The sequence below is a fragment of the Chinchilla lanigera genome, unplaced genomic scaffold (genome assembly GCF_000276665.1).
Source record: "Chinchilla lanigera isolate Chin_1 unplaced genomic scaffold, ChiLan1.0 scaffold00142, whole genome shotgun sequence".
NCBI lineage: Eukaryota > Metazoa > Chordata > Mammalia > Rodentia > Chinchillidae > Chinchilla > Chinchilla lanigera.
The window spans coordinates 690,881-718,549 of record NW_004955543.1 but is presented as its reverse complement, the minus strand read 5'-3'; the positions used below and the strand labels follow the sequence as shown (position 1 = coordinate 718,549).

General features: G+C 53.1%; 1 protein-coding gene across 1 annotated transcript; it reads left to right on the top strand.

The window, feature by feature from the left end:
- The first annotated feature begins 1,185 nt into the window (after nt 1-1,185).
- On the top strand, nt 1,186-26,515 carry Cacna1f (calcium channel, voltage-dependent, L type, alpha 1F subunit). The gene is made up of 47 exons (XM_013508152.1): nt 1,186-1,222; nt 2,594-2,840; nt 3,212-3,317; nt 3,508-3,647; nt 4,001-4,143; nt 4,227-4,379; nt 4,788-4,984; nt 5,093-5,196; nt 6,078-6,268; nt 6,507-6,599; nt 6,714-6,807; nt 6,972-6,998; nt 7,141-7,301; nt 8,052-8,277; nt 9,669-9,876; nt 9,966-10,086; nt 10,194-10,275; nt 11,294-11,339; nt 11,493-11,544; nt 12,107-12,254; nt 12,399-12,528; nt 13,518-13,577; nt 13,722-13,828; nt 13,909-13,996; nt 14,422-14,529; nt 14,615-14,667; nt 15,734-15,880; nt 16,616-16,817; nt 16,914-17,072; nt 18,176-18,286; nt 18,530-18,613; nt 19,850-19,978; nt 20,312-20,377; nt 20,629-20,720; nt 21,105-21,264; nt 21,489-21,616; nt 21,894-21,990; nt 22,132-22,234; nt 22,435-22,536; nt 23,026-23,156; nt 23,336-23,479; nt 23,758-23,927; nt 24,604-24,711; nt 24,826-24,953; nt 25,039-25,151; nt 25,770-25,967; nt 26,214-26,515. Exons 1-47 carry the CDS (start codon nt 1,198-1,200, stop codon nt 26,442-26,444), a joined length of 5,913 nt encoding a protein of 1,970 aa, XP_013363606.1. The 5' UTR covers nt 1,186-1,197; the 3' UTR covers nt 26,445-26,515.
- The last annotated feature ends 1,154 nt before the right edge of the window (nt 26,516-27,669 follow it).

Genomic DNA, 27,669 nt, shown 5'->3' with positions numbered 1-27,669 from the left:
CTACAAAATAAAACCATTGGCTGGGTGTGGTAGGACAGCCCTGTAATCCCAGCACTCAGGAGGCTGAGACAGGAGGATCACCGAGAGTTCGAGGCTAGCCTGGGATACATAGTGAGGTCAAGGCCAACCTGAACTATATAGTGAGACCCTGTCTCCAAAAAAAAGTCTATTTTTTAAAGGCTATTATAGTATCTGCTTCCTAGGATTAAAACACAATTACTTAAAGTAGGTTGTGCTATATGGCTGACACATAGTACAATAACAAAACACCATGTAAGTTACAGTTACCAGTCTTGCGGGGTTTGTGGAGGGTTTTTTTGGGGGGGGGGCAGGGGGTTTGGTACCGGGGATCAAACTCAACCTCTCGCTTACCAGGCAGGCGCTGTGCTGCTGAGCCATACCCCCAGCCCACAGTTACCAGTCTTCATGCATTCAGTGTTTCATTTTATTCTTTAGGTGTTTCATTTTAATATGCTCTGCATATTTTACACTCCAAAGAATGACACAGCAAAAAACTATTTACCTACTACCCAGTAGTGCCAGCATTTGTATAAATGAGGTGTTTGAATACGTGGCTCAGTTTTGAACTGTATTCTGTTCTTCACTGTTGTGGCTTTAGAACAAGCTTTCATATTCTAAAAAACGGCAAACTCTCCAATCTTGTTCTTTTTCAAAGGATTTTCGCTTTCCCAGGACCTTTGTACATTGATACACATTTCAGAAGCAATCTGTCAAATTCCATGGAAAAATCTTTGGAAATATTTGTTGGATTACATTAAATTTCTAGGTTGCTTTGGAAAGAACTGATTATCATCTCAATACTGAGTATTTCAAGGAATAAATATATATTTCTGTATTTTTAGGTGTGCTTTAATATTTGATCTTTTTGCCACAGAGATATTGTACATATGTTGGGTTGGGGTGTTTTTTTGTGTGTGTATGTACTTCAAATTTCAGTTACTACTGGAAGATGATATCATTTTTCTTATTTTAGTTTCTGACTTCTTGCATCTATTTGGTAAACAATCAGTGTCTTTTCTGTTGTCGGGCTCCAGCCCACAAATGTCCCATTTGTGCCCCTGCTCACTCTCCCGTTGGACACTGTTATTGCCCCGCCCTGTGACCTTAATCTCTCCAAAGCTGGGGGGGGGGGACAGGGGGGCTGTGTGCAGATGGCCCTTCAATCTCCAGAGGAGGATGTCGGAATCTGAAGGCGGGAAAGGTGAGAGCAGCCATCCACCCCTATAGACCCTGGGAGCAAGCCTGGGCTCTGCTCCACCCCTGGCCCTCTGACCCACCCACTGCCCACTGGCCCGTACCCTGGGATAGCCTCCGGAGGGGCAAAATCACATCACCCTACGCCCAGCCGTCCCAAACACAGCCTCTTCATCCCCTGAGCCCAGATGCTCAGGCTGACCCAGACGCTGCTCCCCCACCACACGGACTTAATTTCCCAGTGAGACCCAACCTCAGTCCCAACCCTGACTCCTGTCCTAGTGTTCACCCCAACTCTAACTCCAAAGCCAGCCCCAACCTCACCACCCAGAAGGCAACCCCCATCACAGTCCAAACCCTACCCTGGTTGCAGACTTTACCATGCACTCTAAAAGTCACCTGGCCTCAACCTCAATCCCTAGGTGCCAGTTTTCTTAGTGATTGTGGTCTGTGATTTCCCAGAGAGAGCACAGACTTTTTCTTAAAGGGCAAGGCTAAACAAATATAGAGCAAGAACACACCTCATAGTAGTACTAGGCTCTGGAGTCAGACTACCTGGGTTTGACTGCTGATTCAGCCACTTTAGTAAGTCATTTAACCTTTTTCCCTTGATTTCCTCATCTGCAAAATGGGACTAATACTACATGCCAAGCATTCCTCTGAATACTAAACTCACTTAATTCTCATAGCACCCTTATAATGTAGGAATCTTTATTATTGTCCCATTATACAGAAAGGGAAATTAAGGCTCAGAAGGATTACCTAACTTGCCGAAGGTGACACACAGCTACCAAACAGTAGACCCAGGATTTAAACTCAGACAGCTTAGTTTCCCCAAAATTTGGGATCTTAACCAGGCCAATCAACCACCCCTCAGAAGTCAAAACAAAGCCATGTGAACTGGAAGTAGCCTTAGATGGAAAAGCCCAATGCAAAACTCAAATCCCACTCAAAACTGAAGCCCTAACCTTGATCCTAATTCTAATCCCAACTCACTCAATTACCCAGTACTGACCCCAAATTTCAGCCAAACTCCACTCCCATCTATAGGCACTGCTCAAAATCCACCACTCAAATTAACTTTAAGTCTGCCTCCAGTTATAAACTGAAGCCCATCACAAGGCAATTTAAACTCCATCCCAAGGCAAATCCTGCATCATCACTTGCAAAGGAACCCTCACCTCCTCTCCCCTATAAATTCTCACTCTACCCCCGATGTTAACCCCAACACTAACTCTTGCCCCCATCCTTAGCCTGAGCACCCCCAACTCTCCCTAGTTTCACATACTCTTCTTTCCTTTCAGAGGGCTGGGATCGGGTAGGAGGCAGCTATGACTGCCCTAATGTCCTGCCGCTTCCTGGCTGTTTCTCCACACAGATGCCACCCCCGAGCCCAGCCCAGGCAATGGGGCAGGACCTGGTCCCGAGTGGGGGCTGTGCCCCGGGCCTCCAGCTGTGGGGGGTGATAGTGGGGCAGCAGGCCTGGGGACCCCGAGACGAAGGACGCAGCACAGTAAGCACAAGATGGTGGCAGTGGCCAGTGCCCAGCGGTCACCCAGGGCGCTCTTCTGCCTCACGCTGGCCAATCCCCTGCGGCGGTCCTGCATCAGCATCGTGGAGTGGAAGTATCCTGAAAGGCCAGGGACCGCGCTCAGGGATAAGGGGCACCAGGGTCCCAGGAGTCAAGGATTGGGTCAGGGCTGGAATGGAGGAGCACTGAGGTCATCAGGGATCAAGGGCCAAGAACTGGGTTAGAGGCGGCGACTAGATAAGGTCACCAGGGGTTCAAGTGTCAAGGACTAGATCAAAGCAGGAGTTGGAGATGATTATGGTTTGAGGAGGAGGTGTCTAACGCAAGGACTTGGTCAGAGCAGGGTTTAAGAATGTCAGATCCAGTCAGGTGAAGTCAAAGGTCAGCACTGGGTGGGGCGGGCCCCTGGGGAATGTGGAGTTTCCAAGGCTGCTCTGTCTGGGTCCTTGACGGTGTCCACCTGAGGCCCTTCGATATCCTCATCCTGCTGACCATCTTTGCCAACTGCGTGGCCCTCGGGGTCTACATCCCCTTCCCAGAGGACGACTCCAACACTGCCAACCACAACCTGGTGAGGCCCGGCCAGTTCTCAGCCAGATAAAGCCCCAGCAGAGGCACAACTCAAGCCTCCGGACCACGCCACGCCCCACTCCGACCCGCCCAGCCCCACTCTCCCTCCGGACCCTGCACCCCCTGCTCCACTCCCACAGGTCAACACCCGCCCCCAAATAACTCCCCACCCCTGCCCGGTTCCACCCCAGGAGCAGGTGGAGTACGTATTTCTGGTGATTTTCACTGTGGAAACGGTGCTCAAGATCGTGGCCTACGGGCTGGTGCTCCACCCTAGCGCTTACATCCGCAACGGCTGGAACTTACTCGACTTCATCATCGTCGTGGTCGGGTGCGTGTCTGCAGGGAGAGGGACCCCCCCACACCCTAGTTCGACTTCCTACCCCCAGGCCCGCTGAACTCCAGGCTCAGGGAAGAGACTGCTTCAGAGCACCCTTATTCAAAAGCCAAAATCAGGGGCTGGGGATTTAGCTCAGCGGCACAGTGCCTGCCTGGCAAGCGCAAGGTCGTGAGTTTGATTCCCGGTACCGGGGGGAGCAGGGAGCCAGAATCAGGAATATTAACACATTTTAAAACCATTTGCATTTCCAGTTACAAAGGCTTGTGTTTTTCTGAGCAGAAAGGAAGGGCGGAGGGGAGCCCAAGGCCTGACCCCCGCTTCCTGGTCCCGCGCTCCTCCATCAGGCTGTTCAGCGTGCTGCTGGAGCAGGGACCCGGGCGGCCAGGCGACGCCCCGCATACTGGGGGGAAGCCGGGGGGCTTCGATGTGAAGGCGTTGCGGGCGTTCCGGGTGCTGCGGCCACTGAGGCTGGTGTCGGGAGTCCCGAGTAAGCGGCATTCCTTCCGCCGGGGGTTGGAGATGGGGATGGGCGGGGTGGGGCCCAGCTGAGCCCGCCCCCGCTTCCCACAGGCCTGCACATCGTGCTGAACTCCATCATGAAGGCGCTGGTGCCGCTGCTGCACATCGCCCTGCTCGTGCTCTTCGTCATTATCATTTACGCCATCATCGGGCTCGAGCTGTTCCTCGGACGCATGCACAAGACGTGCTACTTCCTGGGATCTGGTCAGCTAGCCCGCCCCTCCCAGGACAGGACACGCCCCTCCCCAGCCTCCCCGACCCCATCTAGTTCTCAAGACACCCACTTACATTCACAAGCCTACGCCCAGGCTCAGGCTGCGCCCCTGGATGACCAATCCTCACCCCTATACTCAAGACCCCGCCCCCTAGCTCAGGCCTCCGGGTCATTCGCAAGACTCTCTCCAGCATTTGCAGTCTCCCTCCTCATCCCTGTGGGGGTATTTACAGCTTCCCAGTGGTTCTGAATTCTGACCTTGCAGGAATTGGGCTCCAGAGATTGCTCTGCCTCAGAAAAATCTAAGACCCTAAGTCAAACTTCCCAGGAGGGTGGGCTCCTGAGTAGCAGGGACTGTGGGTGGGTTGCCACATAGCCTCAGCCCGGTTTTCCAGCAGATGTGGAGGCGGAGGAGGATCCCTCCCCCTGTGCATCCTCGGGCTCTGGACGCGCCTGCACACTGAACCAGACCGAATGCCGCGGGCGTTGGCCAGGGCCCAATGGCGGCATCACCAACTTCGATAACTTCTTCTTCGCCATGCTGACAGTCTTCCAGTGCATCACCATGGAAGGCTGGACTGACGTCCTGTACTGGGTGAGGTGGACAGTGGGCATGCAGCTCGGAGGCTGCTGGTGCTCCTTCTCCCCAGCTCCAGTGGGCGCGTCTGCATGCCCTCAGGAAGTGTGCGTTCTCTCTTCCCAGATGCAGGATGCGATGGGGTACGAGCTGCCTTGGGTGTACTTTGTGAGCCTGGTCATCTTTGGGTCCTTCTTCGTCCTCAACCTTGTGCTTGGTGTCCTGAGTGGGTGAGAGACCTAAACATTCCTCCCTTCCGGTCCCATTTTTGTGCTGGCGAACTCCTAGCCATCCGTCAAACCCCATCTGTAATGTCGCTTCATTCAACCATTCCATGTAAACATCTTCTGTGTGAGGCACTGTTTTAGGAATGGAGCAAGACATGAAAACCCCTGCCTCTCTGCATATTTCACTCAATGGGGGAGACAGATAATAGCAACATACACAATAAGTGTGTGTGCAATATACACACGTGCACATGCAGAATATGTGCTGTGAAAAGAAAGAAAAGATGTAGATAGGAGGAGAGAGATCTCACAATTGGAAATAGGACCATCGTGCCATGTATGATGGTGCACACTTGTAATCCTAACTATTCAGAAAGCTGAGGCAGGAGGATCAAAAGTTCAAGGCCAGACTGAGCAACTTCATGAGACCCGGTCTCAAAATAAAATTAAAATGTCTAAAGATGTAGCTCAGGGGTAGAGTGCCCCTGGGTTCAGTTGCCAGTATTGCAGGAAGGAGGAGGAGAAGGAGGAAGAGAGGAGAAGAAATAGGGACACCCTGACAGGCCTCATTGAGAAGGTGTTGTCTGAATAAAACATGAAGGAAATGAGGAAGGGGACCGTGTGGCTATCTGAGGGAAGTGTTCCAAGCAACAGGAACAGCCAGTGCCAATGCTCAGAGGCTAAATGTGCTTGGCAAGTTCAAAGAGCAGCTAGAGGGGCCAGGGATACAGCTCAGCAGCACAAGCGCCTGCATGGCAAGTGCAAGGTCCTGAGTTCAATTTCCGGTACCAAAGAAGAGCAGCTAGAAGGCTAATTGGCTGGAATGGTGAAGGCAAGGGGCCTGGGGCGGTTCCCTCACCTAACCCTCTACCTTTCTCCCTCAGAGAGTTCTCCAAGGAGAGAGAGAAGGCTAAAGCAAGAGGGGACTTTCAGAAGCTTCGGGAGAAGCAGCAGATGGAGGAGGACCTGCGAGGCTACCTGGACTGGATCACACAAGCCGAGGAGCTGGACCTCGAAGACCCCTCAGCAGATGGCAACTTGGGCTCTGTGGCTGAAGAGGGCCGAGCTGGCCATCGTAGGCAACTCTAGGCTGACCCGTGGCCTGTTCCATTCATGCCTCAGATGCTGTCCATCCACCTGAGACCCAGCCCCAAGCTCTGCTCATTCCGGGGCCAGCTCCTAGTTCTGGCTCAGGACACAGAACCTAGACCCAGCCCCAGATACAAAGACTCCGGATAACACCCCTTCCCCTAGATGTGGCCCTAACTCTGCCCCCAGGCCATCCTCCCCAACTGTACTCTCTGTCCCCACAGGACCGCAGCTGGCCGAACTGACCAATAGGAGGCGTGGACGCCTGCGCTGGTTCAGTCACTCCACTCGCTCCACACACTCCACCAGCAGCCACGGTAAGGGCCTCGCCAAGCCCAGGCAGAGCAGGGGTGGGGTGGGCAGGCAAAGGAGAAAACCAAAGGAAGCACCTAGGGACTCAGTTCCTGACCTCTGTCCCCATCTGACCCCAGCCAGCCTTCCAGCCAGTGACACCGGCTCCATGACAGAGACCCCAGGAGAGGAGGACGAAGAGGAGGGGGCGCTGGCTAGCTGCACGCGCTGCCTGTGAGCGTCCCTACCCTCGACTCCTGACTGGCCCAGACCCAGTCAGACCCTGACCCCAGTCCTTTCTTTGGCCCCTGGCTTATCCCAGCCCCTGACCACAGGCCCCAGCCCCTGACTCCCTCTTCGGCTGTATGACACCTCCTTATGCTCCCCTTCTTTTCCAGGAACAAGATCATGAAAACTCGGGTCTGGTGAGTTGGGCAACCTGTGTAACTTCTTGGCCCTGCAGCTCTGAGACACCCCCACCTCCAAGCCCTGCATGACCTCTGCCCCCACCCCGGCCCCGCATGGCTTATGTCAGCCTTCTCGGCAGCGCACTCTCTTCCCTCCCAGCCGCCGCCTCCGCAGGGCCAACCGGGGCCTCCGGGCGCGCTGCCGGCGGGCTGTGAAGTCCAACGCCTGCTACTGGGCTGTGCTGCTGCTTGTCTTCCTCAACACGCTGACCATCGCTTCAGAGCACCACGGGCAGCCCGTGTGGCTCACCCAAACTCAGGGTGAGCCCCCGCGCGGCAGCCCTCTCCCACAGCCCCTAGTGCCTGCCCCAGCAGTTCACATACAGGGTCTCCAGGGAGCCTCAGACCCCAGACACTGCCTTCCCACCCAGAGAAATACGGAAACCTCAGCCTGTCCTAACCTACCTTGCAGCTTCCACTTACATGGCATCAGGCCCTGTTCTTGGTGCTTCACATGTAAAAACCCAATCTCTCTTCACCATGATTTTATGCAAATTAAGTACTAAGGCTCAGGGTACTGGTCACCAAGGGACTGAAGTGTTGAGCAATTAATCCCAGGACTCAGCTCCTGAATGACCAAGCCAGAAAACAGAAGCCAGGTAACCTGGCCCGGAAATCCAGGCCCATAACTCCATACTGTCTGGACAAGTTAACCCCTCTGTGCCTCAGTTTCCCCATCCACAAAGTTAATATGGTGATAGTATTCACGTCCCGCGGTGGTTGGGAGGATTAAAGGGTTACAGTAGACAGTGCTTAGAACATTGTATGGCCCACATAAGGCAAATTCTTTGTAAGAGCCAGCTGTTATTCCACCCCAACTCTGCCCCTTGCCCTGGTTCCAGGCTCCTCAAAACCTTACCTACAAACTCACCCCAATCCCTAACCCCAACCCTGTGCCCAGCCTAGACCTGATCTGATAGCAGCTACCCAAGATCACCCCACGGCCCCTACCTTCCCATGCATCACCCTGTAAAGCAGCCAGCCGAGTCACCGCGGCCCCTCTCCCCACAGAGTACGCCAACAAAGTTCTGCTCTGTCTGTTCACGGCAGAGATGCTTCTCAAGCTGTATGGTCTGGGTCCTTCTGTCTATGTCTCCTCCTTCTTCAACCGCTTTGACTGTTTCGTGGTCTGTGGGGGCATCCTGGAGACCACTTTGGTGGAGGTGGGCACCATGCAGCCCCTCGGCATCTCAGTGCTGCGGTGTGTGCGTCTTCTCAGGATCTTTAAGGTCACCAGGTGTGTATGGGGAAGAGACTGCAGCCCCGGACACAACGCCAGTAATAATTTCATCTGCATCACCATCCATTTAGCAAACATCCATTGAGCACATGCCACATGCTGAGCACTCTCTCGGGCCCCAGAGAAACACCAGGAACGAAGGCAGGCAAAAGAGGCACAAGCCTGTAATCCCAGCACTCAGGAGGCTGAGGCAGGAGGAGCGTTGCAAGTTTGAGACCAGCCTGGGCCACAAAGTGAGCTCAAGGCCAGCCTGAACTGCATAGCGAGACCCTGTCTCAAAAAGACAATCAATCAATGAAGCAGGCAAAAGTTCCATCCTTCATGGAGACGAGTCTAGCAGAGAGAACATCTACTCCATCTGCTCTAACATCACCCCCAAGCCCATCTCCAGACTCAGCCCCACCCTGAATCTCGTCCCCAGGTCCCACCATAACACCATCTCTAACCCCAGCGCAGCTGTGTGTCATCCACATCCACAGCGCATTGGCATCCAGTGTCAAGGCCAGCCCGTCTCCCACCGCCTCCCTAACCCCCGGCCGATCCCCATCACTCACCACCGACTACAATGCCATTCTCTCTCCTCAAACAGCCCTGACAACCTCAGCCCGAGCCAGCTGCAGCCCCATTCCCTGCCCCAGCCTCAGTGTCCTTCCCATCCCTTCTCCTCTCCAAACCCTCAATCCCAACCTCTCTCCACCCCCAGATCTCTACAATCCCGTCCCCTGCACACCCCAGCCCCAACCTGAAACCCAATTCCCGCTTCACCGACTCCCATCTAATCCTCCATTTTAAGCCAGGTGTGGTCACGCACCCCTGTAACTCTAGCACTAAGGAGGCTGAAGCAGGAGCATCACCATGAGTTTGAGACCAGCCTGGGCTACATAGTGAGTTCAAGGCCAGCCTGGACTATATAGGGAGACCCTATCACAAAAAACCAAACCAAACCAAACATTAAAGAAAAACCTCTATCTGAGCAGGACACACTTACACACACTTGTAATCCCAGCATTTGGGAGGCTGACGCAGGAGGATCACAAATTCAAGCCCAGCCCAGGCAATTTAGTGACTAATGAGAGAGATCCTATCTCAAAAGATAAGAATCAGGTCTAGATATATATAGCTCAGTGCAAAGGCTCTGGATTCAGCGCCCAGTAACCTCCACCCTAACCTCATCTCCCATTACACCTCAGAGTCAGCCCTAAGCCCAAACTCAGCTGTCCCTTCCTGTCTCACTCTCACCACACCCCAACTCCAAAATCACTCCCAGCCTTCAGGTCAAGCCTATTTGAACCCACCCTGCCCCAGCGGCCCCCAAACTGGAGCCCAGCCCTGGCTGCTGACTCCCTAGGGCTGCGCAGTCAACCCTGCCCCTTCCGTCTCTGCCTCAGGCACTGGGCATCTCTAAGCAACTTGGTGGCATCCCTGCTCAACTCCATGAAATCCATCGCGTCCTTGCTGCTGCTCCTCTTCCTCTTCATCATCATCTTCTCCCTGCTTGGCATGCAGCTGTTTGGGGGCAAGTTCAACTTCGACCAGACCCACACCAAGCGGAGCACCTTCGACACCTTCCCCCAGGCCCTCCTTACGGTCTTCCAGGTAGGGCCTGAAGACCTTGGGAAGGGGGACTGGGGGACCTGAGTGTTGGAGGGCTTCCCAAGAGCTTCATGGTGACCTCCCAACCCCAGATCCTGACAGGAGAGGACTGGAACGTGGTCATGTATGACGGCATCATGGCCTATGGTGGCCCCTTCTTCCCAGGGATGCTTGTGTGCGTCTACTTCATCATCCTCTTCATCTGTGGCAACTGTATCCTTGGAAGTGCGGAGGCTGGATGGTGGGGAGCACGGTGGTCGGGGACCAAAAAGTCTGCAGGCAAGCTGCTTCTCCATCTTCATAGCCTGAGCTCTCTCCAGACATCCTGCTGAATGTGTTTCTTGCCATCGCTGTGGATAACCTGGCCAGTGGGGATGCAGGCACTGCCAAAGACAAGGGCAGGTGAGGGCTGGCTCAGCCCCCAAGACAGTCCCTCCCTGAGATTCCTGGTTGGAAACCTCATACACATCCTACACAGCAGAGATGCCCCTAGTCACCCTGCTAATCCCCACCTCCAGATGCAGGCTGCCAGGCCTCACTCATTCCACATGTGTTGGTTGAGCACCTACTTTGTGCCAGAGTCTGTTGTAAATGCCATGGAAACAGCAGGGGTCAAGGCAGAAAGAGTCCTTGCTTTTCATGGAGCTGACATTCTAGTTGCAGAAGGCAAGCAAAATACAAAGAAATTAATATATAATATAGTAAATATATGTCAATAATAAGTGATAAAGAAAAAGAGAGAAAAATGAAAGGAAAGAGAGAAATGAGTGCTATTTTGCTTAGGAAGGATTCTATGAGGAGGAGACATTTGAACAGAGACCTGAATAAAGTAAATATCTGAGAACAGCAAGTGCAAAGGTCCTGAGGCAGTAATGTTATGACATTCAGAACAAAATATCAGAGCTAGGGCCATGGCTCAATGGTAGAACACTTGCTTACTATGTACAAGGCCCTGGGTTCCATTTCCAGCACTGCAAGTAAATGAGTACACACACACACACACACACACACACACATACACACACACATACACACACACAAACACACACACACACACACACACACACACAAACCACCAGTGAGGCAAGAATGGCATTAGGAAGGAAAATGGTAGGAGGTGAGGTCAGATGGTGGAGGTAGAGGGGCCGTACTGAGGGCATCCGGGACCAGGGTGAGACTTCAGCTGTTGCTCTTGATGGCAGAGCACTGGGAAGGTTGTAAGCAGGGGTGTGTATGCCACACAGGATTTCACACACTCCCTCTGACTGCTGTGAGAAGAGACTGGGGAAGGAAGGGGCGAGGGAAAGAGGGAAGAAGGGAAGGAGGAAAGGGAAGGTAGGATTGTCAGGACTGCTACAACCCTTGCAGCCTTGCCCATCTGCCGCCATTTGTAGCAATCAGCCCCCATTTCCTCATGCAGGGAGAAGGGCGGTGAGGGAAACGGCCCGCAGGAGAATGGAGCGCTGGTGAGTTAGAAGCCCCGGTGCTGTCTACAGCTCGCACCTCCACCTTCACTCTCTGCCTATTCATTTCCTCTCTACCATAGTCCCTCCGTGCTTCCCCCGTGTCCGTTCCCGAGTCTCCGCCACCGTCAGTGACTGTCCTCTTTCTGTCCCCAGGTGCCTAGCAGGGAGAATGAGGAAGAGGAGGGTGCAAAGAGTGAAGGAGCAGGCAAGTCGGCAGGGCCAGGTGGAGGGTGGGGGAGGCCTTTGGGGACAGAGCCTAGGTGCTCCTGATCCCTGATGCCTTCCTCCCTGAGGAGCAGCCTTTTTCAAGGTCATCTTGAAAAGAATGAGCTTGGGCTGGGGATTTAGCTCAGCGGCACGGCACCTGCCCGGCTAAGCACGAGGTCGTGAGTTCAATCCCCGGTACCAGAAAAAAAAAAAAACAAAGAAAAGAATGAGCTTGCTGTGTGGCCAGCAACATGCGGGACCACTGGGGTTAAAGAAGAAGCTGATACTTTGTTTGATTAGGGAACTTGTCAGTTTACTCATGTTATAAAGTGGTGTGTACAGATAACATTTACCCAACACATACTCACTGAGCTCCGGCTGGGTCCCCGCCACTGTTCTAAAGGCTGTGCACACAGCAGTGAGCAACACAGACCCAGGGCCCTTCCCCAAGGAGCTGACATTCTGCAAAGGAAATAGGAAGACTGGCCATGTCACAAGAACTGTGCTTTGTGCTTTACATCCATTTTGTCAGGGAATTTTCCCTTTTGCTCTTTTTCCAGTGCCAGGAGTGGAGGAGGAGGAAGAGGAAGAAGAAGAGGAGGAAGGGGGTGCGGGGCATGCAGAACTCCTGCAGGAAGTTGTACCCAAAGAGAAGGTGGTTCCCATCCCTGAGGGCAGCGCCTTCTTCTGCCTCAGCCAAACCAACCCGTGAGCACCAGGCTGGCCAGGAGGGGCTGGGGCAGCAGGAGGCCAGGGACCTGCCAAGCAGGGGCAGCGCAAGCTGTATCCCTCAGGTCCTTCCTGGTGACCTGAGGTCCTGGGTTCTGAGCGCAGCCTCTCCCGACTCCCTAGGCTGAGGAAGGCCTGCCACACCCTCATCCACCACCATATCTTCACCAATCTCATCCTGGTGTTCATCATCCTCAGCAGCGTGTCGCTGGCCGCTGAGGACCCCATCCGAGCCCACTCCTTCCGCAACCATGTGAGCCTAAGACGGGGGGCGGATGTGTACTCCTGGGGTGTCCTGCTCGGCAAAAGCCAGGTCCAGGGTGGAGACAGGATGAAGAACCCTAACTGGGCTGAGAAAGAAGATCAATAGCAACAGTGACTGCAGTGCCAGCTGATACCATGTGTGCCACACACTTGGGGAGGTGCCAAGGTGGGATCAATACTTGACTCAGAGGGCAAGAAGGTGGTGCTGAGACTGGCCAGGCCAAAGGCATCTGTGTAGCTGGGTAGAGGCAGAGGAGTTCAGATTTGAACACTAGGGCGAGGGGTACTGCCCTGTGGTAGCGTGCTTGCCTATCATGTAAAAGGCCCTGGATTCCATCCCCAGCACAGAAAAGCAAATAAATAAGGAGGGAGTGATGGCATCTGCCTGTACTCCCAGCACTTTGAGGTTCATTGTGAATTAGAGGCCAACCTGGGCTACGAAGTGAGCTCAAGGTCAGCCTGAACTGCATAGCGAGACCCTGCCTCAAAAATATAAAAAAAAAAAAAAAAAAAAGTGGGCATAGTGGCACACGAATCCTAGCACTGAGAGGCTGAGGAAGGAGGACAGCAAGTTTGAGCCCAGCCTGGGCAACTTAGCAAGACCCTACCTCAAAATTTAAAAAAAAAAAATTAAAGGTAGAGTTGCTGAGGGTGTAGTTCAGGGCCAGAACCCTAGGTTTAATCCTCAGAGCCACACACACAACCTGTAGGTCGGGTCATTTAAGTCCTAAGGGTTGGGTATAGCTCACTGGTACAGCACTTGCTTAGCATGCATGAGGCCCTCAGTTAGATCCTCAGCACCATAGAAAAGGACCAAATTTGAACCCTAGTCTCTCTGATAACCTAGCCTTTAGCTTGCACAGAAGTCCTTCATGATAGTGAGGAAGAGAGGGGGCAAAACTTACACAGAGAAGTACACACACTGACAGTCCCTTTCAGTTGTGACTCAGTGACTAACCCTCTTCCTCCCTCCCCCAGATTCTGGGGTACTTTGACTATGCCTTCACGTCCATTTTCACTGTGGAGATTCTACTAAAGGTGACTAAGGTGCCCCCAAACATACCCCCAGTTACCCCAATACACTCCCCACCTGCCCCCACAGCCTCTCTCCCTGCTCCCTGCCCCCTCCCCCCACAACTTGCCCTGGGTCTGAGGTCTAGCCCTATGTCCTCTGGTCCCCAGATGACAGTGTTTGGGGCCTTCCTACACCGCGGCTCCTTCTGCCGTAGCTGGTTCAATCTGTTGGATCTGCTGGTGGTCAGTGTGTCCCTCATCTCTTTTGGCATCCAGTGAGTGACACCACCCCTGTCCACCCCATTCCTCTGAGAGTCAGGGCCAGACCCAGGTCTGAGGACCGCCCCTTCCCCAGCTCCAGCGCCATCTCAGTGGTAAAGATCCTGCGAGTACTCCGAGTACTGCGTCCCCTCCGAGCCATCAACAGAGCCAAGGGACTGAAGGTGAGCCCATCTCACCCAGACCCACGGAGCCCTGCCCTACCTGCCTGTGGGCCAGGATCACTGACCAAACTGACCATTTGCACCAATGCATGAGCATGCAGCCTGGACCTGACACATAGCCACACATCCTGACCACTCACCATGTGGCAGGACCTATATTCCATACAAGTGACCAGACCTTCCTTGCTGGTGGCCACATTTCTCTAATTTGGGTCCCTAACATGTGGCCACATATCCTTGCCAGGCAAACGCTGATTCCTGGTTGGTACCCACACAGCCCTAGCCCACATCACTGCCTTTTGGCCACACGTTCCCGACCACACATCCCCAGCCCAAATCCCTGAGCTGCACCTATCACCAGAGTCCCCACCCCCTGGCCACTGTGGCCTCTGCTGCCCATCAACCACATGCATGGATGTGTACAGCACGTGGTACAGTGTGTGTTCGTGGCCATCCGCACTATCGGGAACATCATGATCGTCACCACACTCCTGCAGTTCATGTTTGCTTGCATCGGCGTGCAGCTCTTCAAGGTAGGGAAATGCTGCAGGGAGGCCTGAGTTGAAGTCAAGATGAGAAGTCAAGTGCAAACCTGCTTGACAGATGTCCTGCCTACAGGGGAAATTCTACAGCTGTACTGATGAAGCGAAACACACGCCCAAAGAATGCAAGTGAGTGTCTGAAGCCTTGCCCTCCATGGAACCCCTCAGTTAGATCTCACCTAGGCCCCTAAGGCTCCCAGAGCCTCCTTTCAAAAGGTAGATTTCCTCAAGGCCCCCAAGAGCTCAAGATGCACTCCCCCAGAGCTTTCCCAAGAACTGCAAAGGCCCTCAAATCTCACCCCGTCCTCAGATACCCCCAGTGACCACCACCAAGCCCCTCTCCGCATTCCCAGAGTTATCTACATTCCCCTGCAGACCTGGCATTCGCGCCCCTGCTCCAAGTGCCCAGCTTCCTCCTGCAGAGGGTAGTGGTTACACAATAGGCTGTCACCGGGCATGGTGGCTCACTCCTGTAATCCTAGCACTCAGGAGGCTGAGGCAGGAGGATCGTTGCAAGTTCGAGACCAGCCTGGGCTACAAAGTGAGCTCAAGGCCAGCCTGAACTGCATAGCAAGACTCTGTCTCAAAAAGACCAAAAAAAAAATAAAAGTAAAACACAATAGGCTGTCAAGCCACACGTGCCTGGTTCAAACCCACTTCATGAGGTCTGAGAGTATTTCTTAACCTTGGTGAGGCCCATTTAGCTCAGCTGAAAATTGGGGATAAAAAAAGCACCCGTCTCCCAAGTTTGTTGTGAAGAATGGTGAGTTACTGCAAGGCACGTGGAATACACTGTAAAGTGACTATCTGAACACCTAGCACAGTGCCTGGCATATAGTTAGTACTGACAAATGTTAGCTACTGGCAAGCATTGTTTCTCCATTATCACCACGAGTGTGATGATATGGCACCAACTATGTGCCAGACATCAATCTCATTTATTGACTTAATTAACCCTTGTGACAAGCCAAGCAATGGGTTCTGCTATTTTGTTCACTTTGTAAGTGGGAGAAATGGAAGCACAGAGAGGTTAAAGGTCCACAGTCACCCAGGCAGGAAATTGAGGGGCCGGATTTGAACCCAGATTGTCTAGTTCCACCACCATGCCCTGCTACCTCCATGCTAGAGACCCCAGACCCTTTGCCACAGCTTCTCAACCCTCTTCACCCACCCAGCCTGTCTGCAACTTCCACAGGGGCTCCTTCCTGATCTATCCCGATGGAGACGTGTCACGCCCCCTGGTCCGGGAGCGGCTCTGGGTCAACAGTGATTTCAACTTTGACAATGTCCTTTCAGCTATGATGGCTCTGTTCACTGTTTCCACCTTTGAAGGCTGGCCTGCGTGAGGGGCAGGGCCCTAGGGATGGCATGGGCCTGGGCACGGGCCCTGTGGGATGGGTGGGATCTCCTGGGAGAGGTGGGCATGTACCTTGGGTGTGGAATGTAGGTCTCTAGATAGGGTAGGATTTTCTGGAGACTAGTGGGTGTGTTGGAACTGGGTTTCTCAGAAGCTGGAGACTTGGGTAAGGGATCTCCAGGAATTAGGTAAAAGTCTCTGGGGCCAAAGGTTGGGCCAGTTTAGGGGGACTGGGGCAAGGTCTGAGGGGATTGAAAAACAGGGTTACTGAAGAGATAGAGAAGGTGATTTCCAGAGAGTTTTCAGAGAGCTGTATACATCTTTGAGGTACAAGTTGGGGATTTCTAGGGAAAATGGAGCAGGGGATCAAAGATGACAGGATATGGGGTATAAAGGTCTTTGTGGCATTGTAGAGGAATTCCGGGGAGCTGCCATGGGTAAGAGGATTTGGAGGTTTGTGGGAAGTTGAGGGTTTGTGAGAACTTCAAGGGTGGTGATTTTTTGGAGGAATGTATGGAGTCTCTAGACTCTGCGGATCTGAGACAAGGGATCTGTGCCTTTTGAGGGGTCTCTTGGAGGAAGGTCCCAAGGGGGTAGGTCGGGGACTTCGGGGTCTTCTGGGTGCCATACAGAAGATTCTCTGTGATAAGTGGTCCGGGAGCAAGTCTGAGGGGCTGGGAATCCCCTCCACTTCTCCCCCGCCCCCACTGGCTCCCACAGGCTGCTGTACAAGGCCATCGATGCGCATGCAGAAGACGAAGGCCCCATCTATAATTACCATGTGGAGATCTCCGTGTTCTTCATCGTCTACATCATCATCATCGCGTTCTTCATGATGAACATCTTCGTGGGCTTTGTCATCATCACCTTCCGTGCCCAGGGTGAACAGGAGTACCAAAACTGTGAGCTGGACAAGAACCAGGTGACCTCTGAGGCCTGAGCCCTACTCATAGCCACCAATCCCTCCCCACCCCACCTTGGGGTCCCCTACTCACCCATGCCCTGCCCCGGTATGCAGCGCCAGTGTGTGGAGTACGCCCTCAAGGCCCAGCCACTCCGACGATACATCCCCAAGAACCCACATCAGTACCACGTGTGGGCCACCGTGAACTCTGCTGCCTTCGAGTACCTCATGTTCCTGCTCATCCTGCTCAACACGGTCGCCCTAGCCATGCAGGTCTGAGCTCCCCATCTTGATCCCTGCCAGAAACCTAGCCCTGGTCTCTCCCCACAGTCTCTCGGGAACCATTAGGAATTCCTTAGGCTGAAAGTAACAAAGCCTCTTGGCAGACTTAAGCTATAAAGACATTTGCCAAATTTCTTCCTAAGGCCAAGAATTGTAAATTATATTCCAATTTCATAGGTGTAAGAATGAGAAAACAGTGGTCCATTGCCATTGTAAGTTGTTGTTAATTGTAGAAGGCACCCTAATTTCAGAAATTCTAAAATGTGAAAAGATATACATCCTAGAGTCAATGAAATAATTACCTCACACAATGAGAAGCATAGGCCGGGGACATAGCTCAGTGACGGAGCACCTGGCTGGCAAGTGTGAGGTCCTGAGTTTGATTCCTGGCACCAACAAAAAAAGAAAGAAAAGAAACATAGAGGTAGGTAGGCTATTGCTGATCACAGAGCCAGGCTCTGTCTCTTTCCGCTTCACTATTCTTGGCAAGTTGGCTTTCATTCTCATGGTTGTTGCTTCATGGTCACAAGACAACCCCCATAGCTCCAGACATCAAAACCACATTAAAGGCAGGAAAAAAGAGAGAGTTGTACCAAGAGACTCTCTTTGTTTGAGCATTTTAATGGAAAGGAAAATGTTTTTCACAAAAGCTTTCAACCAGCAACAGACTTACATTTATGTCTCATTAAGAGAATTGGTTTTAGCCAGGTGTGATGGCACACATCTGTAATCCCAGCACTTGGGAGGCTGAGGCAGGAGGATCGCTGCAAGTTTGAGACCAGCCTGGGCTCCAAAGTGAGCTCAAGGTCAGCTGAACTGCATAGCGAGACCCTGTCTCAAAAAAAGGCAAAAAAAAAAAAAAAGAGAGAGAGAGAGAGAGAGGAAGAGAATTGGCTTTGCCTGTCTGCGAGAAAGCTAGGAACCAAGAACTGGGCTTTCTAGTATCCATAATAGGAGGAAGACAATGAAAGGGGTTTGGCCAATCCACAGTGCTACCATTTTCCCAGACTCACCTCAGCCCAGGCCAGGGAGTATTCAGTGGGGGTGGAAATACTCTGCTTCAGGCTCTGTCCCTACCTGATTTTCTCCCCCAGCACTATGAGCAAACTGCTCCCTTCAACTACGCCATGGACATCCTCAACATGGTCTTCACCGGCCTCTTCACCATTGAGATGGTGCTCAAAATCATCGCCTTTAAACCCAAGGTGCCCAGCAGCCCTGAACTCCCCAACTCTGGACCCACCCCAGGGAGCAGATTCCTTGGGAGGGAGAATATTCCAGAGCTCTGCAAGAGGGTGGCAACCAGGAAGTCATGACACTTGGGAGGGAGAAGGAGCCAGGCACAGGCCCTCATGTGGTCTGCCTTTCTGATGCCCCCTTCCACCACTGGCCCCTATGCTGCCTGCTAGCTCAGAGAAGACAGCGCCCTGCTTTCTTCCTGCCCACAGCATTACTTTGCCGACGCCTGGAACACGTTTGATGCTCTTATTGTGGTGGGCAGCATAGTGGACATTGCCGTCACGGAAGTCAATGTGAGGACCGGCCCTCCGCTAACCCACTCTCCCCACAGGCTTCCCCTGCCTCCATCCCTGGTATCTTTCACACTGGGAGCAGGTGGCTCCCGCTCACAGCCTTTCCACACTTGGAGACGCAGTGCTCCTCCTTGTAGCTCTCTCCCTTCTATGTCCCTGTTGGGCTCAGCCAAAGTTCCCCTTTTCCAGCTGCCTATTACATGTCGCACTGGCACCACAGTCTCCTAAAATGCCTCTCATGTTATATCTGTTGTCGCTTTCATTACCTCCACCTCTCCCTCCACTGGCTGCACCATCTGCACTGACTCCTGCCCTGGCTTCATCATCTCTTCTGACTGCTCCATCGGCTTCATCTCTACCACCAAATCCATCACCTCTGCTTTTCACGGCTGGCATCACCTCTGACTGCATCCTTGGTGCCATCATCCCCTCCACTGGGTACCACATGGCTCTATCACTCGACCGACAACGCTGCTGGCTTGGATCTCCACCACTGGCTTCCTCATTGGGCCATCCTCATCCGTGGGTTCTCATGTCCACAACACACTGGCCCCACCACTTTCTCCACTGGCGCCCATCTCTCTCCTCCATCCTCTCCTTTACCCTCTCCTCTCCCTCACCCTTATTGCCAACTTTTTCCACAACCATCTCGATCCACTACCACCTACCGTTCCCCCTCATCCCCTATATCTGCTTCATGATTTGGGCCCTTGTTCATCTACAATAACCTCATTTCCTCTGTCACCTCTGTTTTGGCCATATCTCTACCCAGAATGGTGGCCACCTTGGCGAGGTAGCTCCCCAGGGACACTATCTTTTTCCTCCTTCCCTCTCTTCCTCCCTAAGAGTTCTTAGACATGCTCCCTGGTATTACAGGTGTGTGTGGTGGCTCCCTGGTATTACAGGTATATGGCACCACACATACCTGTAATACCAGCACTCTGGGAGGCTGAGGCAGGAAAATTGAAAGCTTGAGCGTGGCTTAGGCAACTCAACAATTCAGTGAGACCCTGTCTCAAAATTAAAAATAAAATAAAAGGGCTAGGATGTAGCTTAGTGCAAAGGCTCTGGGTTTAATCCCCAGCCCTGAAAAAGAAAAAGGTAAAGAAATGTTCCCTGACCACTCTAAGGCTTGAGTTCTGAGCGACTTGGGGGCTGGGAAGACCGAGGCATGAGATAGGGAGGTAGCTGCCGTAAGTGTGAACTGAGCTGTCCCCCCTGCCTCCCCAACCCCAGAGCTCTGAGGACAGCTCCCGTATATCTATCACTTTCTTTCGCCTCTTCCGAGTCATGCGGCTGGTCAAACTTCTCAGTAAGGGCGAAGGGATCCGTACATTGCTCTGGACATTCATCAAATCCTTCCAGGTAATCCCCCACCCTATCCCTTCATCCACACCTCAACCCCTACCTCACACCTCTCAGCCTGCCATTACTACCCTCCTAGCAAGCCACGCCCATTTCTGGCTTCCTGGCTTTTCCTGAGTTTTCAGTTCCCAACATGCCTCTGACCTCACGGAACATACCTCATTCTGTTTAACACCGTGTCCATATTTGGGCAGACACTTGTGGTCCTGGGTGCTTTAAGGAAAGACTCTGTCTCCCAGAAGACCCAAGCCAGAGAGAGCAGTGCATTCTCAGAGTTTACAGTTAGTTCTCTGCCTAGACCTGAGTGAGTATCTATCTTCCCCATCCCCACAGGCTTTGCCCTATGTGGCTCTTCTCATAGCAATGATATTCTTCATCTACGCAGTCATTGGCATGCAGGTCAGTGGGGAGAGTCCCTTGGGCACCCCTTTGCTGAAGAGGGGGGTGGTCAGTGGGTAAGAATAGCTGCTACCTGGGAGTGGTAGGTAGAAAGATAGACAAACTGAATGACCCTGGGTCAATCCACATACCTGTGACGTGGGATCAGCAGTGCCTGCTTGTCAGGGTTGTGAGGATCCGCTAGGTCTTAGAAGGCAAGAAGTGAGTTGGAAAGTGTTAGGGCACAGGTTCACCCCCCTGTGTGCCCACAGATGTTTGGCAAGGTGGCTCTTCAGGATGGCACACAGATCAACCGAAACAACAACTTCCAGACCTTTCCACAGGCTGTGCTGCTTCTTTTCAGGTGATATCTTCCCACTTCCCTGCCACGCCAGCCCCCAGTGTGCCCATACACCCTCTCTAGACCCCAGGCTTCCTGGGCTATGGAAATAGCAAGGGACCAAGGGGCTCCGTATAACTGAGACCTCTTCTGGCTGTGATCTGAGCAGTCTTTGCTGGCTGTAAGGTGCACCCCCTTGTTAGTCCGCAGTGTCCTCGCCTGTAAGATGCAGGCATGACTGTCATCTACATGGCCACACTCGCTGTTACAACTCTGAAATACTGTTTGTACCGGTGCAGCCCTGATGAGACGTGGGGCATCTCCTCACTTCCCCACACCCCACAACACACTTGCCATGGCTCCATAGCCTTTCCTCCAGGATGTCACTCCTCTGTGACCCCCCCCCAGGTGTGCCACTGGCGAGGCATGGCAGGAAATAATGCTTGCCAGCCTTCCCGGAAACCGGTGTGACCCGGAGTCTGACTTTGGCCCCGGAGAGGAGTTTACCTGCGGGAGCAATTTTGCCATTGCCTATTTTATCAGCTTCTTCATGCTCTGTGCCTTCCTGGTAAGAACAATGTCCCCACAACTGCCACCACTGCCGTGGCACTGGCCCTGAAGGGCTCGGGGGTGTCCAAGTGAAGTGGGAAGCCCAGCTCTTGAAAAGTTGGCCTTCCAACAAGGCTGACCCTGGGACTTGTGGGCCAGTGACCATATAAGATCACTGTAGCCTCCCACAAACACCCATGAGCCTGCTCTCTTACCTGCCCCTCCCTGTTCACTGGCCCACAGATCATAAATCTCTTTGTGGCTGTGATCATGGACAATTTTGATTATCTAACCAGAGATTGGTCCATCCTGGGCCCGCATCACCTTGATGAATTCAAGAGGATATGGTCTGAATATGACCCTGGGGCCAAGTATGCCTTCTAACCCTTTATCTGGAATCCTAGTGGACCACACACTTCCCTCCTCAGGCCCTTAGCCCCAGAACCTCTTCACTGTGCATTCCATTACCCAGTCAATAGGTACCCCAAGTTTCCCACTGCCCGACCCTCTGCCTTCTCCCACTGTCCCCCAGTTCTTCACAGGAAGGCCTTGGGGCATGGGTGGGAGGAGGTAGTGATGAGCTGGTGGACCTTCAAGAAAGAAGTAGAGGGGTATTGCCAATCTATTGGTACCTCCCCAACTCCCCAGGGGCCGTATCAAGCACCTGGATGTGGTTGCCCTGCTGAGACGCATCCAGCCCCCACTGGGATTTGGGAAGCTGTGCCCACATCGAGTGGCCTGCAAGGTCCGTTCACACCATGAGGGGCTGGGCATGCTCAGAACCTGGCCTGGGTGGGGATGAGAGCTCACATCCTCAAAGGTTTCTCTCCTGGGCACTCATGCCTGGCATCTTCCCAGAGTGGGTTCATGTCTCGGGTATTTGCAGAGACTTGTGGCAATGAACGTGCCCCTCAACTCAGATGGGACGGTGACATTCAATGCCACGCTCTTTGCTCTGGTTCGAACATCCCTGAAGATCAAGACAGAAGGTATGGAGGGGCGGGCTAGAAATGGGAGAGTCCCTGGGGCGGGTGCTGAGAGCAAACTCAAGTGATGGACCCCACTTCTGGGTGACTTTGGTTTCCCTAGGCCTGTCCCCTACTCCCATCCAATGTGGCAGCATAGAGCTGCGGTAGAAATTTCTGTGAAGGTTCTTCCTATCCCTCTGCCCTCACTCTCCTCAATGCAGGAAACCTGGAGCAAGCCAACCAGGAGCTGCGGATGGTCATCAAAAAGATCTGGAAGCGGATAAAGCAGAAGCTATTGGATGAGGTCATCCCTCCTCCTGACGGTGAGCTGTCCTCAGCCCAGTTCCCTGAGCCCAGAGGATTGCTGGAATGTCAGATGATTGTTTTTCACCACAAAACCAGCACTGGCCCGGGGCGGGAGGAACCCTTGCTGATGGGTAGGAATTAGGGAGGTAGTAGGGGGGCTGCAGAGGATCCCAGGATACCAAAGCTCCAGGCATTCACTTGGAATGTTATAATCGCCGCAATAAGGGTCTGGGCCAGGAAGTTCTGGATAATATATTTGGCAATTGAAAGTGTCCCTTTCCACCTTTTAAATTAGAATTAATTTGGTGAACTTACTTAGCCAATCCTTTTAGATTTATTGGTTTCTTCAGTTACATGTACTGTGTAATGTACTTCACTTTGACTTACACTTTTGAGCACTGACTACTCCCAGATCAATATGGTTGGCATGACGAAATATAGGTGTGCTGTTAAAAATCTCTGTTCTTCATGAAGTATCTACTTTGCTCTTTTTCCCTTGTCCCCAGAGGAGGAGGTCACTGTGGGCAAATTCTACGCCACATTCTTGATCCAAGATTATTTCCGCAAATTCCGGAGGAGGAAAGAAAAGGGGCTCCTGGGAGCCGAAGCCCCTTCGAGCACATCTTCTGTCCTTCAGGTCTTCAGGGTGGCGTCTGGTGTGGCTGAGGATGACCTTCCTCTTGATCTCATGAAAACCCTATTACAGATTAGGAAACTGTGGTCCCAGGCCCCGCCCACTCCTGCCTGGGAAGCAGGCCGGTGGAGGGGAAGTTCAGACCCTCAGCGGTCCACTTCCCAGTTTTTCCACTCCCACAGGCTGGCCTGAGGAGCCTACAGGACTTGGGTCCTGAGATCCGGCAGGCCCTCACCTGTGACTCGGAGGAAGAAGAGGAGGAGGAGGAGGAGGAGGGGCAAGAGGGAGTGGAGGAAGAAGCTGAGAAGGACCCGGAAACATACAAAGTGAGCACAACAGGTTTTCACTCCCCCAGACACTTACTTCCCCTCCAGAAACTCTTGATTGTAAAGTATTCCCCCGAGCCTGAGTGACTTTGACACTGTCTCTAAGAAGAAGCCCCCAAGATGGGTCCCCATCACAATGGAAAAGTAGTTACTCCAAACCTACCTTTGGCTATTGGGGGGCAAGACCCAGATTCAGCCTCTGAGGGCTCATGCCCACTATAAGACCAAGTGACTTAGCTGTAACATTAATGAACACTCAGGCCCGTGACTCTCCACAGGCCCCTGTGGGTTCCCAGCCCTCATCTCGCCGGAGCTCCAGGATTTCTGTGTCTCTGCCTCTTGGGGACAGAGTCCCAGATTCACCCTCCCCTGGCCCCAGTGATGAAGATAGGGGCGGTCCCAACTCCAGACAGCCCAGTGTACCCCAACCTGGAGCCCATGGCCACAGGTATGATCAAACATCTGGGGAAAGGCTGCGAGGGGAGGCAGGGATGAGACACTGTATCAGGGTGCACAGAAGGAGCACCTAGAGGCCTTCAAGTGGAAAGCTGGGAAGGCTGGCAGTGTTTCAAGGGTTCAGGTGGGAACAGAAGGTAACTACAGAGGCTTATGAGAAAGGCAGTGCAAAGGTTTGACACAAAACCACATGCTGGAGCCGGGCATGGTGGCACACACCTGTAATCCCAGCACTTGGGAGGCTAAGGCAGGAGGATCGTTGAGAGTTCAAGGCCAGCCTGGGCTACATAACTGAGCTCAAGGCCAGCATGAACTGCATAGTGAGACTTTGTCTCAAAAAGACCAAAAAAAAAAAAAAAAAAAAACATGCTGATTGTGGTGATTCACACCTGTAATCCTAGAACTCTAGGAGGCGAAGGCAGGAGGGTGGCAAGTTCAAGCCCAGCCTGGGCATTTTAACACCTTAGCAAGACTCTGTCTCAAAATAAAAAAATAACAAGGGCTGAGGATGTAGCTCAATGCAAAGGCCCTGGGTTCAACACCCAATACCAGAAAAAAAAATCATAAAGCTCAGTGTCTATATAGGAGATGGGGCTTGAGATGACAGGAACAGGAGTCCAGCACCTCATATTGGAAGAAGTCTGCCTAAAATGCCTCACCTTCCCCAGGAGAAGCTCAGGAGTTTTCATGTTCACCATCCCAGAAGAAGGAAGTCCCCAGCCCAAGGGAACTAAAGGTCATGACAGACAAGATGAGGAAGAGGAAAGCCCTGACCGGTACACTGTCCATGCCACATGGGATAAGCCCATAAGCTATGGGGCAGAGGGCAGGACTGTGATTACCCCACCTTGGAGTCCAGACCTGGGTTCACCCCCAGCCCTCCTCCACAGGCTCTACTACCTGGATGAGCAGGCAGAAACTCCCCCACGCTCAGTCCTTTTGCCACCCCACCGACCCCAGAGATACGTCAACGGGCACCACGCACCACGGCGGCGTCTGCTGCCTCCCACACCTACAGGTGAGAGTATGGGTGGCCCCTGCCTCTGCCAAGGGCCAGCTGGACAGAAAGCCAGGGAGGCACTGCCAGTGTTCTTTTCTCCCAGGTCAGAAGCCCTCCTTCACTATCCAGTGTCTGCAGCGCCAGGGCAGTTGTGAAGATTTACCCATCCCAGGCACCTATCATCGTGGACAAAACTCGGGGCCCAAAAGAGCTCAGGTGAGCCAGGGGAGGGCTGTCGGGACCTGCAAGGGTGTGGGAAGCCCAAGCTGAACTTCATAAACACACTGTATGTCAGGCCCTTCTGAAGAATGAGACACACATGCAGGAATGCACATCATCTTCCCCTACTTATGAGACAGGCACTACTACTCCCAGTTTACAGATGAGGAAACCTAGGCCCAGAGAACTTTATTCACCTAAGATCACATGGCCAGTAAGCAGGAGAGCTGACACTTAAGCTCTTCTTTGCGCTAGCATAAACTCAAGTCTGGGGCTAGGGATGCAGCTCAATGGTGCAGCATTTGTCTAGCATGTACAAAGGCCTCAATTCCATTCTCAGGATTATAAATAAAGAAATATAGGGGCTGGGGATTTAGCTCAGCGGCAAAAGCACCTGCCTGGCAAGTGCAAAGTCGTGAGTTCGGTTCCCGGTACCGGAGAAAAACCAAAAAAAAAAAAAAAAAAAGAAATATAACCAAACGCAAGTCCAACATACACCCACTCAGTTGGACTCCAGTCCTGTTTTGGGGGAGAGGGACAGGACTCACAGGAGTGAGTCCTAGACCCTCGTACCCACCCCTCAATCTCTGCCTCCTGATATTTATTCTGGTCCAGGGTTCCTGGGCAACCCCTCCTCAGAGAGGTCGGCTCCTGTATGCGCCACTGCTGTTGGTGGAGGAGGGTGCAGCAGGAGAGGGATACCTGGGCAAATCTAGCGGTGCACTGCGCACCTTCACCTGTCTGCACGTGCCTGGAACCCACTCAGACCCCAGCTACAGAAAGAGAGGCAGTGCTGACAGCTTGGTGGAGGCTGTGAGTCCAGAGGGGGTGTGGGCAAGAAGGCTGGTGGGGAAGAGGAAAAGGCGGGAGCTGGGGTGGAGGGGAAAGGGGTCTGCAAGCTCTGTGTTGTACATGTAGACATCCCTCTGCTCAGCATTATCTCCAGACCCGCTGCCCCTGCACTTCCCTGCATGCTCTCATGGGCGCATCATTCATCCACACTGACCCCTCTGTATACACAGTGTCCTTGGCCAACGCTGATCCTACCTGTGCTCCTAGGTGCTCATCTCCGAGGGCCTTGGCCTCTTTGCCCGAGACCCTCGCTTTGTGGCTCTGGCCAAGCAGGAGATTGCAGATGCATGTCGTCTGACACTGGATGAGATGGACAGTGCTGCCAGTGACCTTCTGGCACAGGGGACCAGCTCACTCTATAGTGACGAGGAGTCCATCCTCTCCCGCTTCGATGATGAGGATCTGGGGGATGAGATGGCCTGTGTCCATGCCCTCTGAATTTCCACCCCTCCTACTGCTCAATAAATCTCCTGCCCTCCCCTTCCAGAGGAAGACAGGCATGGACCACACACTGCTGGATTTTGGTGTCTTTGCACTGAGGGCCTGAGGCTACACAGCAGTCCCCAGCCATCCATCCACCCATCCATCCCCAGTTCCAGCCCTGAGCCACTGCCCACACACTGGTATTTCCAGAAACCAGGACAGCTAGGCCTGATTATTCAGCGTCAGGGAAGGAGGGAGGAGGAGGAGGAAGAGACAGCAGCCAAAAAAAGCTGGAGACAGAGTGGAGGTGGTGGGGGAGGAGGAGAGCGCTGGGCAGAGATGGAGAGAGGATGTCGGAGGTTCTTGAATGGGCGCGTGAAGCAGAGATTCCACAGGGGTCAGTCAGGTCGGGCTGAGGAAGGACAGACAGATGGGTGGAAAGGGTAAGGAACCCCATCGGACAGTCCTGGCAGTGAAGAGGCCTGGATGGTGGAGGCGGCCTCACATAGGATGTGTCTTAGGCCAACAGGGTCCTGTGATGGCATCGGGAATTTCAGGGAAGCTAAATTAGGATCACACCGTCTCCCTCCTCCCACCTTCTGCCCAGGAATAAGATGTCAATGACAATAAAGCTCCCACCCTTGGGGAACCCATCCAGAGCTCCCCCTTATCTTCCTGAAACCGCCTAAGAGCCATGCAGTCTCCTCCCACACAGATCCCTCTCCTGCTCCTCTTCCTGCTTCTTGCTCCACCTTTGCTCCTTGCCCCCCCACTCGGGTCTCCTTCACTCAGGGAATGTTTATCACGCATGTACTGTGTGCCTGGCCACCATGCTGGATCTCCCTCTGGGCGAACTGAGTGGGCTTAGCCATGTGACAATGTTCAGCCACACTAGGAGTCAGCTCCACTTCAAAGGAAAGCGAGGCTGCACCGTGATTCAGGATGGGGCCACCACTGGGGCGGGTCCTGACTTAGGGTCTTCTCCTCACTGGCAAAGCAGGGTTTTCTCATTTCTATCATTTGTATCAGTCAAGCCAGGACTAAAATTTGGAGGACGCCAGAATTGGAGACTAGGACTCGGAACAGAGAGTCAGAGGCTTGAAGTGGTTGGGCTAGGATCAGGGGGGTTAGCAAATCAGAGGTAGGGCACAGAGTGAAGGGAGACAGATGACGGATGAGGCAGGAGAGGCCACCCGAGAGCAGCTCTTGCAGAGCCTTGAATCCCAGGCCCCAGGACATT